This window comes from Malaclemys terrapin, chromosome 13 (assembly GCF_027887155.1).
Source record: "Malaclemys terrapin pileata isolate rMalTer1 chromosome 13, rMalTer1.hap1, whole genome shotgun sequence".
Classification (NCBI taxonomy): Eukaryota; Metazoa; Chordata; order Testudines; family Emydidae; genus Malaclemys; species Malaclemys terrapin.
In genome coordinates this window covers 6,052,330-6,068,823 of record NC_071517.1, presented here as the reverse complement: position 1 = coordinate 6,068,823, position 16,494 = coordinate 6,052,330, and the positions used below count along the sequence as shown (strand labels likewise).

The 16,494-nt window shown below is 42.4% G+C and overlaps 1 protein-coding gene across 1 annotated transcript in view; it reads right to left on the bottom strand.

The window, feature by feature from the left end:
* The window catches only part of LOC128847859 (uncharacterized), a 125,894-nt gene that overhangs the window by 22,736 nt on the left and 86,664 nt on the right, over positions 1-16,494 (bottom strand). Inside the window, exons 53-59 of the mRNA XM_054047584.1 lie at positions 12,683-12,802; positions 10,892-11,030; positions 9,885-9,975; positions 8,367-8,506; positions 7,459-7,578; positions 4,976-5,177; positions 2,348-2,517 (exon numbers count right to left, since the gene is read on the bottom strand). Of these exons, the coding sequence (XP_053903559.1) occupies positions 2,348-2,517; positions 4,976-5,177; positions 7,459-7,578; positions 8,367-8,506; positions 9,885-9,975; positions 10,892-11,030; positions 12,683-12,802 (982 nt within the window). The remainder of the gene's footprint in view (positions 1-2,347; positions 2,518-4,975; positions 5,178-7,458; positions 7,579-8,366; positions 8,507-9,884; positions 9,976-10,891; positions 11,031-12,682; positions 12,803-16,494) is intronic.

The window sequence follows — 16,494 nt, the reverse complement described above, 5'->3', positions numbered from 1 at the left end:
TCTGGAGAGAAGCTCTTTGAAATTCTTCCATTTCACTTGGCTTACATGTCTAACATTTTTCAAGTGATGGATTTCTGAAAGGGGGCCTGGTCTGACCTTTTAATAGGAAGGCATTTCTTAGCAAAAACTACTTTGCTGCACACAGTAATCAGGAAGTTTGCATGGTGAGAAATAAAGAGGGTAAAAAAATATAATTTCCTACAGGATGGAAATTCAGAGATTTTGAAATTTGCTTTTTGTCTCAAATCACAATGAAAAGTTGAAATCTCAGAATATTTTATTAAATGAAATATTCTGAAACATTCATTAAATGATTAATCAGCAGAGTTGTTGCCCATCTTTTTTCTTTCAGTCTGCTCTCCACAGTTCCCCATAATTTCCGTTTTCAACTAGACATTCCATTGAGATGAATGGGGCCGGTCAAACCTTTCAAAGTTATTAGTGCAGGCTTTCTGCAGACGCAGGAAACCAATCCAGAATCAGCTTACACTTGATTCAGTTTTCCAAGGTTTATTTTAGAACCATGAGGGTTAGAAACATAATTTAAAAAAAAATCTGTAGATGATTCATGCAGCAAGGTATGGATATCATGGCAAATGCAACAGCCATTTACTAGTGGATTACAAGTGACTCTGATTATAACACCTGACATTTTCAAAGCGCTGTGCAAACAATAAATGTTGTTCTGGTCTAAACTAATAAATAAAATGATCTTGTATGAATTATTCAGGGAATCACTATTAAGATATTCTAGGATTTAGTGCTGGAATATACTTTGCAACTTTGTAGAAAACAAAGCTATTATCTGTGGAAAATCATGGGAGACAGGAGAGATTCCAGAAGACTGGAAAAGGGCAAATATAGTGCCCATCTATAAAAAGGGAAATAAAAACAACCCAGGAAACTACAGACCAGTTAGTTTAACTTCTGTGCCAGGGAAGATAATGGAGCAAGTAATTAAGGAAATCATCTGCAAACACTTGGAAGGTGGTAAGGTGACAGGGAATAGCCAGCATGGATTTGTAAAGAACAAATCATGTTCAACCAATCTGATAGCTTTCTTTGATAGGATAACGAGCCTTGTGGATAAGGGTGAAGCTGTGGATGTGGTATACCTAGACTTTAGTAAGGCATTTGATACGGTCTTGCATGATATTCTTATCAATAAACTAGGCAAATACAATTTAGATGGGGCTACTATAAGGTGGGTGCATAACTGGCTGGATAACTGTACTCAGAGAGTTGTTATTAATGGTTCCCAATCCTGCTGGAAAGGCATAACAAGTGGGGTTCTGCAGGGGTCTGTTTTGGGACTGGCTCTGTTCAATATCTTCATCAACGACTTAGATATTGGCATAGAAAGTACGCTTATTAAGTTTGCGGATGATACCAAACTGGGAGGGATTGCAACTGCTTTGAAGGACAGGGTTATAATTCAAAATGATCTGGACAAATTGGAGAAATGGTCTGAGTTAAACAGGATGAAGTTTAACAAAGACAAATGCAAAGTGCTCCACTTAGGAAGAAAAAATCAGTTTCACACATACAGAATGGGAAGAGACTGTCTAGGAAGGAGTACGGCAGAAAGGGATCTAGGGGTTATAGTGGACCACAAGCTAAATATGAGTCAACAGTGTGATGCTGTTGCAAAAAAAGCAAACATGATTCTGGGATGTATTAACGGGTGTGTTGTGAGCAAGACATGAGAAGTCATTCTTCCACTCTACTCTGCTCTGGTTAGGCCTCAGCTGGAGTATTGTGTCCAGTTCTGGGCACTGCATTTCAAAAAAGATGTGGAGAAATTGGAAAGGGTCCAAAGAAGAGCAACAAGAATGATTAAAGGTCTTGAGAACATGACCTATGAAGGAAGGCTGAAAGAATTGGGTTTGTTTAGTTTGGAAAAGAGAAGACTGAGAGGGGACATGATAGCAGTTTTCAGGTATTTAAAAGGGTGTCATAAGGAGGAGGGAGAAAACTTGTTCACCTTAGCCGCTAAGGATAGAACAAGAAGCAGCAAGGGAGGTCTAGGTTGGACATTAGGAAAAAGTTCCTAACTGTCAGGGTGGTTAAACACTGGAATAAATTGCCTAGGGAGGTTGTGGAATCTCCATCTCTGGAGATATTTAAGAGTAGGTTAGATAAATGTCTAACAGGGATGGTCTAGACAGTATTTGGTCCTGCCATGCGGGCAGGGGACTGGACTCGATGACCTCTCGAGGTCCCTTCCAGTCCTAGAATCTATGAATCTATGAATTTGTTTCTTCAAAAGAAAAAAAATCAGCAGGACACTTACAATGTACTGTGTTGTAGATTCCAACATTGACATTCTTAATTCCATTTTTCTCACCTGTATCGTTAAGAACCAATAAGCTGGTGTGACGTGTTCGGTAGTGCTGCTGTCCAGGTTGGAGAAAATACATCTGAGGTGAAACCTTCCTCGTAACGGCAACAGTTTCTCCACCAATTAGTATCTTGGAGATCAGGCAAGGCAGTATAAGAAGACTACACACCAGTAATCTAAAATGGAAGAGTAGGTGATGAATTACAATATACATCCATTTATTAATCCATGGTGCCAAGTTGGCTAGAAAATCAAAATAAGATGCTTATACTCTCTTATCACCATTTTTTTGGCATCATACCAATTGATTTTGACAAACCTGCAGGCTTCTTAGAGCTAAAAGTCTAGCCATGCAACTCAGGGATGTGGAAGGATCACAAACCTTTAAGACAGCACCTGCTCTCTGCCTATCATTTCTTCAACCCAGAGGTGTGCCTGGCAAGGAGAAGCTTCAGGCAACTGAGTGCTCTGATGAGCATACCATGCATAAACCATGCTTGCAGGGACAGCGAGCAAAACCAGAGCAGAAGATGGGGAGAAGTGCCATGGGCAAGGATGGTAGGAGGTAGAGGGGGGGGAAAGAGGCTGAGGATGGCATACAGGTAAGAATTTGGGACTGTGTCCAGAGGCAAGCGACAAAGCCCTGGGGAAAGAGCGGGGCTTTGAAAATTTCTATGGTGGGTGACAAGAGATTCTTCTGATATGGCTACCCCCTATTCCTACTGGACCATGTGGCTGCCTGGGCAGATTATAGAAAAATACAGAGCCAGTTAGAGCGACTTCTAGCTGCCACTTCAGCGCCCGGCAGCCAGGACCCCAGAAGTTGTTGCCCTTCACCCTGCTGGGGCCACCATCCTTCACAGACCTGGTATCAGACTCATTTCTCCCTATATTAGCTCTGTTGTTTAAGAACCTAGTATCTCCTTATGTTATCCCATTGGTGTTGCTTCTTTCCCTCAAACAATAAGAAGAATAAGCGGAACTGTGGGGTAAACCAGAATGTCTGTTTCACAGGAAATTCAGTCATTTCAAATTTTGTTTTCATTCCAAATGGGAACAAAATGTTCAATTTTGAAATTTCCCACAAAACATTTTCAAAAAGTTGTTTTGGAGTAAATGTTTCCTTTTGATTTCCTTATTAATCATAGTATAATATAAAATCAACTTTCAAAACAAAAGGGCATTCTGAAAGAGAAAAGTAAAATGTTCCATTCCAAAAATGTCAAAGCGGAGCATTTTGAAATGCTTTATTTTGGGGTTTTTTTGGCCCCGCAAAACAAAATTTCATCCAATTTGACACGTGCCCATGGAAAGTTTTGATTCTGATGAAATGGCATTTTCAGATGGAAAAATGGTCAGCAGGAAATTTTTCAACCAGCTCTAACAATACAGTCTCAAGAACTGCGATTGTCCTTTTAAAGGACAAATCAGCTTCAGCCTTAATAAAGAATTATATTATCAAAGATGTGCTCAGGCCTCAAAGTTCAGATCCAGACACATATCTGGGGTTTGGTGATTTATGATTTTGGTTTGGCCCATTTCTAATTAAAATGATGTCTAAGTCCAATGGGCCAAACCACATGCACAGTCTCTCCTCTGCCTAGACTGGTGAATCTACTGTAGCAATTTTAAAACATGTGTGAGTCCAATAGGGCTACTCTATATTTGGTCAGTTGGTGTCTGGGAGGGAAGCAGAGCTCCCATCTGCCAAGCATCAGGGAGACATAGTCTTGGGACCCAGGGCAAAGGGTCAGGAAGAACTTTCACTTCCCTTTATTACCTTCCTGAAGACCACTTTCCTTCCTGCACCTGAGGTCCCTATCTCTTAGGCATGGTCCCTCAGTAAAGTAAAGCAAGAAGAGTACAGGATCTGGGGTAACTTCCTTCTCCAGGTGAGATACACATGGTCTCTGAAACTCCTTGGAAGACTGGTTTAGCTGCCCTACCAAAACAACAAGAAAGTCTTTGTTTTGAACCCTCTCTCGTTTCAGGGGAAACTGAAAAAACTTTTTAATAGGTTGAAAATAGTTTCTAAACTCTTCTTCCTGGAGGGTGGTATGAAAAAAACACACACCCCTAAACACAAACCATTAAGCAAAGCGTCTCAAGGCAAAGTGAGATTACAGTGAAGTTTGCAGGGTTTACATGATTCTGCTTCTCTCACATATTCAAAGTACCGGCCCAAGCTGTTTCCTGACCGTGCTGATTAACTCTCACATTCCTGATATGGAGAGCTAGAACTTTCTCACTCAGTAAGTAACCACCTTTTGATACAGTGACCTTACTACAATACCTGAGCACAAGTGAATACAAGAAACAAGTCCCCAAATTACATTTCATTTGCAAAGCTCTAAGAAAGTCTCCTGTGGAATAGCAAAGCCACAGAAAATAACAGGCAGATAGAAACAATATTACAGCCGGGGGGGTCACTTCGTGAAGGTGCTATGAGCTGAAAAGTTGTTCTCGGCTGCTTGTTATTTACGGTGAATTCACGGTTTAATCTGCAAGTTGTTTTGAGTGCTGACAGACAAAATAAATACCAGGGAGAAATTTTTTCAGTTTTTTGGGGGGCATATTCAGTCTGAGTTTGCTTTTGCTTTTCATATATAGGATCAGATACACTCTGGCACTTACATGGACCTAAGAGTTTGATTCTCATGCTTTAGCTTTAAGAAGCGAATTCTTGCCAGGGCACAGACTTGCTGTCTCCAGAGGGCTGTGCCTCTTACAGTCGCCTTTCCAGTGTCTGAGAGTGACAGGAGACTTTGCTCCAATTCGTCCGGAGAGAAGGTGTCTCTTTCCTCTTCCGCCTGCTCCTCACTGAAAACACCATAATCTAGGAGCAAAGAAATCGGCCAGTGAAAGCCTACCCCTTATCATGGGGTGTTTGGAACACAGAAGTTCTTTCCTTTTAGCTTCACTGAAGAGCAATATGGACTGAATCCCAGATTACAAATAAGCGGGGTAGGAGGGGAATGATTTACCAAACAAATTGACTTAATCTGCATCTCATTGCCACATATTACAAATTCAGTTACCATTGATTAACCGTGGAACAATATATGTGTAAGTCCAGTGGCTGGAAGACCTAAAAAGCTCATTACTGGCACCTGTTGATGCAATGGGAGATGCGTGACCCAGAGCTGCTTGAGAACTCCAGATGAACAGAGGCTCCACAGGGGAGAGAGTAACTGCTAGCCAGCAAGGGGAAATGACAGAGTGGGCCAGGCCTCATTTGCATTTTGGTTATGTGACATCGGCAGACATTTTGGTTAAATTACGGCTCAGTTTTGAGTCGGAGGACAATAAAGTGCTATCGACCCTGTTGGGAACTAAAGGCAAAAGCGACTGACGCCAAACATGCCGGGGTCACCCTGATGGAGACTGCAGTCAAGCAAATTGGGCAAGGGAGCACTAAAAAGATGCTCTGTTTGTGAGGACTCTACTAAGGGACCTACATACAACTGATCCCTCTCTAAGGAGCTAAGATGAGGCAGTAACAAAACTGAAAAAAGCAGACAGCAGAGGCAGCCTTTGAGATAATGGGTGACAGGGCTGAGGCGGCTTTGGCTGAAGCCACACAGAGAGCAGCTGCCTATTTTGAGGGACACTGGGGTGGGTCGCCTTACCCAGCAATCCCCTCAACTGGGTCAGGTGAGAGAGCCCCGGTTCAGACTGAAGCCTGGTCTCACAGCCTGGGTTCCAATCCAAGCCCGAATGGCGCCACTGCAATTCTACAGCCCCACAACCTAAGCTCTGCAAGCCCGAGTCAGCTGGCATAGACTAGCTGCTGGTGTTTTATTGCAGTGTGGACATACCTTGAGGAACTGGAGTCAAGTCTTAGAGTCACTTTGGAACCAAAAGCCCCTTCCCTATGGTAGCAACAGCACCCGTGCAGGGGATGCACTTCATTGTGCAAAGCTCCATTTTCAAATGGAAGCATTTAAGTTAAGGCACCCGACTCTAGATCTGAGTCCAGGGAGTAATTACAGAAAAACTCTTGGCGGGGGGGGGGGGGGGGGGAAAGGGGAAGGGGGCATAGTTGTGTCCATATGTAGAACATTATATGTGATTATCTAGCTTGATTATCACTTCAATAGTTTTTTTTCTCTTAATTAATTGGCCTCTCAGAGTTGGTAAGACAACTCCCACCTGTTTATGCTCTCTGTATGTGTGTATATATATCTCCTCAATATATGTTCCATTCTATATGCATCCGAAGAAGTGGGCTGTAGTCCACGAAAGCTTATGCTCTAATAAATTTGTTACTCTCTAAGGTGCCACAAGTACTCCTGTTCTTCTTTTTGCGGATACAGACTAACACGGCTGCTACTCTGAAATATGTGTTTATATTCTATCCTGCAAAGTTGTGGGAGGGGGAAAAGGTGGAGTATATCAACCTATGAAAATTCAGAAGGGTGGGTGGCAAACCAAGGTTTGGGAGAGGTGCTACTCCCTCTATAGCAAATTATGCTCCTGATCTGAGTTCTCAAATCAGTGAGTAGGACCCTAAATGGATATTTGGATACTGGGGTTGGAAATGGCTACTCAACTCAGAGGCTGAAGTTTCAAGCTTTTCCAGGACATACCAAACCATTACTACGTTGTAGCATTGATGAGTCACATCAGTATGTGTGTCTGGACCTATATCAGAGTAGCAGCCGTGTTAGTCTGTATCCGCAAAAAGAACAGGAGTCCTTGTGGCACCTTAGAGACTAACAAATTTAAATTTGTTAGTCTCTAAGGTGCCACAAGGACTCCTGTTCTTTTTGTCTGGCACTAGTGAGCTTAATTTTTTTGGGCAGGTTTGGGAGTGTTCTGTTTAATTTGAGATCTGCCATCTGACTGGAGATGACCAGAATGAGATTCTGGATTCCAGGCAGTTATTATAAAGATGCTAAAAGAACGGTTTCAAAAATCAGGGAAGAGGCCTTCGGGATGCTTTCAATGGAACAGAAAATACCATAAGGTTACTTATGTGGATTTATCTGATCCGTGATACTGGCACAAATCCCACTGCTCTTATTAGGCAAAACTCCCATTCGCTTCAATGAGAATTTTGCCTTTGTAAAGACTGAGTCATCCTTTTCGCTTTGGACAGTATTGGACTTTTTTACCTGCTTGATCAATTGCTGCTTCTTCTTCCAGTGTCAGGAACACATCAGCCAGGGTTGTCATGGAAATGCCATAACTCAGAATCTCCTGGCACACATGAGTGTCTAGATCACAGAACAGTTCTAGAACACAAAAATATCTAATAGTTGCATTCTTTTAGTTGCATATTTTTAAGCTTTAAGAACACTAAAATACTTTGGGCTGAATATGGATTCCCGTTGGCCTCCATCATGACTGGATTTAGGCATTTAAAAAGTTCTCCAGGCTGTTTTATGGTGAGTGGATATCCAACCAACCTGATACAGATGCTCACTGGGAAGGTGTGCACTCAAAAAATAAAATACAATACAATAATTATAGTTTCAACTTGCACAACACCTTTCATCGTACAATCCCCAAGTCCTTTACAAACACATGCTCTAGTCCAGACAGGGATTATTTCGGGGAAGTTTTCCTGCTGTGTTATACAGGAAGTCAGACTAGATAATCACTGATTGTCTTAGAATCTATGAATCTGTGTATTAAGCCTCACAGCTCCCTTGTGAGGGAGTTATGATATCTTGACTCTGCAGATGTGGAAATGGAGGAACATAGCATGTAACTATGACTTGCCAAAGGTAACAGAGGTGGCAGAAAACCAGATCTTCCGTACTTTATTCACACCACCACCCGTCTCCTCCAGCCCTTTCTGTTAATTAATTTTTTTCCTTAAAAAGATATGGTAAAATGGGGTTGCTCAGCTTAAAGAGACAACTGACATAAAATAATGAAGGCAAAACATTAACAGAAAAAAAAGTTCAGACACCTTTACTTATGGATATTTTCTTCCAGGAGTCTTTTAGACTTGTTCTGAAACTTCTCTGCTACGACATCCTAAAGAGTCACTCTTAAATTACAAAGTGATAGTTACCAGGGAACTTATCCACATTTTCAAAGGGCAGCATGTAAATCAGTTCTTCATGACTCTGCCCAGATAACTTAGCATTGGGAATATGCTGCTGGACCAGAGATGTCATTTTTGCAGAATCACAAGAGTCATTGATATGCAGGCTGGAAAGGAAAGAAAAAGGAAATATTTGTAACTGTGCCTCTTCTGTTCATCCTGGAACAATCCAACAAATCCAGAAATGTACAGCCAGCCACTTAATAAGTTGTTGGAAAAAGTTAAGTCTTTTGAAGAAAGTTCAGAAACGAATTGTCCACTAGCATATATGTAACAAGATTTCTAATCACACACCTATTCGGCATTTGGAATGTTAGCTGTTTAAACTATCAAGGGTTCTGTTTCTCTCAAACAAACAGAAGTCTGACATACTAGACGTGATGTGGGAGCAGGAGTGGAATCTAATTACAGGATCAGCTCCAGGGTTTGCCTTTCTGCCACCTGCAGTTGAGAATTTGATTTGATTCCTGAGAGAAATAAAAGGTTGCATGAAAAGCACAGGAACGTCAGATATGGAAAGTCTATCACAGAGAATAGCTTGCCAGAGTTCACAGCTGTAGAGGGGCTTTCTTTGGGTGTAGTTAGAAGATATCACATAAAACACAGTTATTCCAAAGTTGCACTATATGCCCCAGAAAGCAATCGCTGAATTAAGTTGGGGTTGAGAGAGCAAAACTCCTCTTGGGATCAGGCACATAGCCCTCAGCAACATGGGATTTTATTCTCTTAAATGAAGGGATGAAATATTTGGATAGGAAACCAAATGGAGTTCTCATAACTGAACTGATCAGTTACATCAAGAACTTTGCACAATTTGTCAAATGTTAGAAAAAAAATGAGTAAAAAAAAAAAAAAAGTTTTTGCCAGGCTCCATAATGCTAAATGACAGAGATTTATCAATAGTAAAACATTTCTTCTTGGAAGTCTCAAAACTCCCTTTCATTCTGTGACCCGTGCTGATTTCTTCTTCACATGAGGGAGGGTTTGCAGAACCACCATTCCAAATTCTGAGGCCTTTATGCAACTCTTATGCAGGCAAAGTTCCCATTCAAGTTATTGAGAGTTTCCTTTAGTAACAATTCAAATAAACAATGGAGCAAAACCTGGGGGAAGGACAATACCAACCAACCTTATGTCCTCTGGTTATCTACATACTTTATTGTTAATCAATGCCAATTTTAGACATGAACGATTAAACTGTTTTGCACATTTTTTTAATTTTTTTACCCATGTGTAAAAAGATCTTTTTCTTTTAGTTTTGGTCGGAGGACTAAAATTAACAGATGTTCAGTACTCAGACAGATAAAATATATAGCTGAGAAAGATGCTTAATATACAAATGACAAAACTAATACACACCAGTACTGTGTACATTAATTTTGACAATATAGAGATTATTATTCCCTTCACTGCCCCCCCCCAAGAAATATAGAACCAAAATGTACTCAAAATGGATCCCTTTAACGCAAGCTCAGTATACTGCACCTTAAGTGATAACCGATTCCCCATTTTCTCTTCAGAAAGAGAGACGAGCCAACACACTTTAACCTCCCATGGGAGATAAAAGCTTTCCGGTCTAAAGAAACAGAAACAAAATAATTTGTACCATAGAGCTAAAATGGGAGATTGTTTCTCACTAGAGAGAAAAAATGAGTGAGGGGAGACATAATTATCTATAAATAAGTGCTTGCCATGTTGTTGAAGCTGTGTTGGTCCCAGACATGAGACAGACAAGGTGTGTGAGGCAATGTCTTTTACTGGACCAACTTCTGTTGGTGGAAGGGACAAATTTTGAAACCTCACAGAGCTTTCCTTCAGGCCTGTGAAAGACCTGAGGAAGAGCTCTGCGAAGCGTGAAAGCTTGTTACTTCCACCAACAGAAATTGGTCCAGTAAAAGATATTACCTCACTGACCTGGTCTGTCTTATAAATAAATGGATGTACTAACGACAGCAGGGACTAACCTACTCAACAGTCAGGACAGAACAAGTTATGACATTGAGAGCAGGGCAGGAACTGGCTTTTCCATTTCATGGGAAATTCTTAGATTTTGAACTTTTTTCTGTTCCAACATGGAATGAAAAGAAAAACCAAAATGCAATTCTGGAAAAAAAAAAAAAAAAAACATGTAAACTGAAACATTTCACTTGGATAAAATCAAAATGTTTCATTCCAAGATTTACTTTTTAAATTGTATATTACATAATGTAAAATTTTTAAATATTGAAATGAAAAATCCTTTCAAACTGGGAAATTGAAATGTTCCATTCCAAAAAGGTCATTATCAGAATGCTCCATTCCATATTTTTTTCCTAAATGAGATTTTGTCAAAGCTGACATACTTCCGCAACGCATTTTCCTTTCGACCAGTCGGCCTTTGCTGACAGAACAATGTTCCACTGGAAAATTTCTGGTCCAGAAAATGACATCTGTGTTACTATTATCATCATCATCATCATTATCTCTCGGGTAACAAGAAATCCAGTGCTCACCAGCGATAATATCAGCCTCATCCGTTAACTGGGTACTGAACAGGGTTACTCTGTTAGCTTTATGCTCCTTCAGTAGGCTCCATACATGGTATCTGGAACTGAGATCTAATCCAGCAGTTGGCTCATCTAATATCAAAACCTGCCAGGGGGAAATAATAAAACATTCCATTCCAGCCACATGAAAGACTCTGTGACCGGGACACAGATTCTGATGTTTAGGATTGCACATTTAGTGGAGTGTTTAGGATTTTAATGGGACTGAAGCATCTAAATCCAACACTTCCTGCGGAAAACATTATATTCAAAGGAAAGAGAATTAAATCGATAGATACAGCTCTATTTACACAGATGCTAAGTGCTCTCATCTAGGGTGACCAGACAGCAAATGTGAAAAATCGGGACAGGGGGTGGGGTCAATAGGAGCCTATATAAGAAAATGACCCAAAAATAGGGACTGCCCCTACACAATTAGCACATCTGATCACCCTACCCTTGTCTCCCATTGGGTGCATTCTTGCCTGGGTAAGCAAGAGATCCTGGCCCATGCAGTCATGGTTCCCTCTTCAGGACCTAGGCATGAAATGGCCACCAGTATCTCTGGATCAGAAGAGGCAGCATGCATACCTTAATACCCGTGACTGGTCCCCTAGATTCGACTGAGGCTCTGAACCCCACAACACTGCCCTGGTGCGGGGTTCAGCTTGCACTGGTCACAGTCTGCCTGCACTGAAACTGAAATTGCATTTGAGGTCCGAGCCACGACAGTGAGAGTCACAGAGAAAGGCTTAACATGCCTGCACCTATTCCCGAATGCTGTCCTACATTGAGTGTGTACAGGCTTGGCTAGCACAACTGGCTAGGCCAGGGCCTATAGCGTAGCACTTTCTGGAGAGACCAGAAGCCTCACCAATGTGTACAGGGCATGGCACAATGAGTGTTTGCTACCGTGATGGGGTGTCCACCACCCACACAGGACTGGAAGGGGTTCAGGTAGCTAGGTAGGCCTATTAACTCCACAGGCTGCACCTGGCGGAAGAGTCAGGGAGCAGGGAATTGGTCACAAGCAGGTTCGGCTGGGCAGGAACAGGTGGACCCTATAAAGTCAGGAGGCTGGCAAAGACAGATGTTGCTGCTGGGAAAGGGCCGTCACTCCCTGGGAAGAGGAAGGAGGGTTTGGGGCTAGTACCCAGAGCAAGGAGGGGTAGGAAGCAGCCCACTGAAGGAGAAGTGAGGACTGGGAGAAGAAAGCCCAGAACTGCTGGGTTGAGGGTCCCTGGACTGGAAGCCCGAGTAAAGGATAGGCCCAGGTTCCCCTCCCAGCAGGGCGTGGCATAGACCGGCGGTGCAGTGAACGGGAAGACTGCCTGGGTCATTGTGGGAGTGACAGAGAATTGAAGGACTGTACCCCAAGAGTGGGAAACGTTGAATAACCTAGCTGGAGGGCTGAGTCACAAAGAGGGTGCTGCAGGATTCCGGGAATGAGAGAGGCGCTGCAGAGACAGTGTCACAGCATGCAAAGGGGTGGCGACCTCAAGAGCGAATCCCCGGAGCGACCAAGAGATGGCGCCAGATTAGCAGTGAGTGGTGCAACCTGTGACAGGCACCTAGACAGAGATGGCCTGTGACCAGGTTCCAATGCCTTGCATAAGACAATACACATAACAAATGGATAATAAATAGCATAATGAAAAGCACAGCTCTTTAAAGTAAGTCAGCAGCTTCGGGCTACTTTCCCCAGCCTGTCTGCCTTCTTAGCAGGGTGTCCTACCAACAGGTTGATGTTAATCTTACCTGCGGGTCTCCTAAAAGGGCAATTCCAAGGGTCAGCTTTCTTTTCTGTCCACCGCTTAAGTTGCTAGCTTGGCAGTCCTGGATGTCTTTTATTTTCAACATAGTCAAAACATTTTGGACCTAGGGAACAGAGAACATCCTGGTTTCAAGCTAGTCAGTTAAGATTTTCCTCAGAGCTATTTGTTGTATCCCAAAGAGCACATGGGACGCAGCAGCAGCACAGGAACTGGGTTACAAAAAATGACCGGGTGTCAATAATTGACTATGAAACCAGAGTTACACCCCAAAACGCTTGCTGAGCTCCATGCAGTCATTCTGGGATACAATTTCCAGTGTGACCAATTCTTGAGATTGTATTGCAGGTCTCACAATATGCGGTGTTTTGTCTTAAAGGCCCAGCTGGTGAAATCCAATTTTTTCACGAGAATCTCAGCTTTCTCCCCCCACTCCCCCCCCCCCAAAAAAGTAAAGCAAAATTAAAGAACCCAATATTTATTATTATTTTAAAAATCTGATGACTTTTAAGCCAATCCCATCATTTCGGGGGGGTGTGGGTTCTGACATGTTTTTGAACATGTGGGGCTGGCAGTATTGGGTATAATTGCTAAATAATGGCACATCCAGAAGTGGTATCTTAGGGAACTTTGTAAGAAAATAGCCATTCCTATATGAAGAGATACAGGTACAGTCTATAGTCATTCTGTGTCCCCTGGGTAGCCCCATACCATTGGAGCCTGCTGAGCCTGATATTGCTGTGGGTTTTTTGTCGGGGGGAGGGAGGGTTCAGTCCCCGCAGGGGTTCATAGTCCCAGCTGGAAATGCCGCCTTGCACTGAAGCAACCATGGGGAGCAGAACTAACATTTAAAAGGGGCTGGGGTACTCCCATGGGAGGCAGAGTGAGGGGTCTGCTGACAAGAGACCATGGCTGAGAGCTCCGAGACACAAAAGTGGCCTTGTCTACAAGGTTAGTTTGGATTTTTATTGTTGGTTTGAAGTTTACACACGGCTGAGCAGTAGGAATGGAACAGGGCCAAGAACTTGGCTGGCTGGTGTTACTTTGGTTTAAATAGAACTTCGTGAATAAAAGTTTTATTTTCAGTATCTTCATAAATGATGTGGAGAATGGCCTGGAGAGTAGTATAAAGTTTGCGGCTGATACCAAGCTGGGACGGGTTGCGAGTGCTTTGAAGAGCGGGATTAGAATTCCAAATGATCTTGACAATCTGCAAATATGGTTGTGGAATCTCCCTCACTAGAGTTTTTTTAAGAACAGGCTAGGCAAACACTTGTCTGGCATGGTCTAGATAATATTTAGCCCTGGCTCAGTGCCTTCCAGGTCCATTCCAGTTTTACATTTCTACGATTCTGTGATTAGCAGCGACTGCTTGTGAACAATCTCCATAGTTGCTCGATCCCCGGCCCCACCTAATGCATGGATTCTTGCCTTACTCATTGGCCTGAATGTGCTTCCTATTAAAGTCATGTTAACTGTAGGGCAGCATGTTCTAGTGTAGAGGCCATGTGGATCTGTAGTATGATGAGTGGAACTGGAGAAAGGAGGTCAGGTTTTAAGAGGGACCTAGTTTGGTGGGACACGAAGGACTCTGCAAAGTGCCAAGTCAGGTATCGTTAATGACACAGGGTCCTCAGTTAGAGTAAAAGGCTGGGAGTTCAGAGACCTGGATTTTATTCCTGGTTCTGCTATTGGTTTTTATTGCAGGGCAAATCACAGCTCGCTGCCTCAGTTTCCTCAACTGCAAAATTGCTGGGTATGGCAATACTCACTAAGCTCTGTAAAGTACTCACATGAAAGTGCTATAGAAATGCAGCTTCATTATTATTGTTAATCTTTGTCACGACCATGAAACAACTCTAATTAATGAAAAACTGAACACATGTGGCTATTAGAAACTTCCACCACCATTGAGGAATTTGTAGCTTGAGATTGTTTCAATTCGCCAACATGACACATGTTCATGTAACGCTCAATGCAATTTTTCATTTGGTCTTATTTAACAAACAGATGCACAGCAACAACAAAGATTTATTTTGTAAACAAAACCAGTTATATAGGACACAGAAAACCTTCTTTGAAACTCATTGTAGAATTATCCTGGGGTTTAAATTTGCTGTGGGAAGTTCATGGACACATGAACAAAATGTTCAATGATTTCACTAACTAGTTTCCTGCTGGCTATTGTAGCTAAACCAAATACGCAAACAGTTACTGTTTGTTTACTGCTGAAAGCCAAACAATATAGTTTGAATCTTTGGACTGTATGTGCCTGGCCAACGACTGTAACAGAGTCAATAGAAAAGGGAACATCTGGTAGTGGAGTAATCAGTCTCAGAGCTGTTTCATAAGCTGGAAGTATGTGGATTGCACAATGAGAGAAATTTGGATTTCCAGGTCCCCCCACACTCTCAAATAATCACCCAATTGCCTCTAAAATATGGGTGGTACAGATATCTGCTCTGAATTCCTAACCAACTTCCCTGCAAGAATCATCTTTGATTTTGATCCATGAAAGCAGAATGTAAAAGACCCCCGCCTGGAAGACCTAAAACATGATGGCTGGATGGTGTCAGACATTTGTCCCTCACAGGCATCACCATAAAGCACCAGACTTGGCTCAGAAGGGCCATCCTTAGGCCTACGCAGCACGGCATAGGGCACCCGAAAATTTGAGGCACCCCGGGATTTTAGTGTCCACCTCCCACCTCTTCCTATCCCTGTTCTGATCCTTCCTGCAGACTCTCACCACAGCTGGGTGGGGATCTAGTACTTAAAAGTGAAAAACCCTTCCAGCCTGCCAGACCTATTAGCACAACATTGAAACTGTTAAAGAGCCATTCAAGTGGTAATGAAGCCATTTAACAGGCATTTGCCAACCCCAGGTATATACAGTCAGTTTCTGAATTTACTGACAAAAACGGTTGTGCGTTACTGTAATAAAAAAATATTTACTCAGAACATGTTACTCTACAGGGCCGTAGTTTAAAATTTGCTTTAAGAATATTTCATGAGTGTGTTGCTGAAGATTATAAAAATCACAGCTCTAAAAAATCCTTGCATAGATTTTTAGATGCACAATCTGAGTATTCATCTTTAGCCTTAAATGCTTGGCTCTCCAGACATATGGTTTTTGAAATAAATCCTTCAAAAGACCACACTTATCTAAAATAAACACGTGAGCCCGGGCTGCCGTCGGGCACAGGGGCACAAGTTTAATAATACTGCCTAGAGCCCCATAAATCCTAAGGATGGCCCTGTGGCTCAGGAAAGAACATAATGGAGGTGCATAATGCATTTGGTAGCCTCCATGCTCTCCAGACAACATGCAAACTAACCTAATAGAACTTTCCAGGATATGTCTACATTGCAAAAGGAACCCCACAGCACCAAGTCTTAGATCCTGGGTCAACTGACTCAGGTGCGCAGGGCTTAGGCTGCAGGGCTCAAAATAGCATTGTAGATGTTTCTGCTAGGGCTGGAGCCTGGGCTCCAAGATCCTCCTCCGTCATTGGGTTTCAGAGCCTGGGAACATTGACACTGCTATTTTTAGCCCTGCAGCCAGAGCCCTGCAAGGCCAAGTCAACTGACTGGGGCTTTGAGGCTCGGCACCGTGGGTTTTTCTTTGAAGTGTAGACATACCCCATGTGTCTTTGGGTCCCTGAGAATAACCCTACATTTACAAATAATGTACTCTTGCCTTGAAAAAAAGAAAAAGAAAAAAAAGGCATTTGATCCCCACAGTAGAAATGAAAGAGAACATTTGAAAGGTCACACTAATAAATTACTTTCATTAGC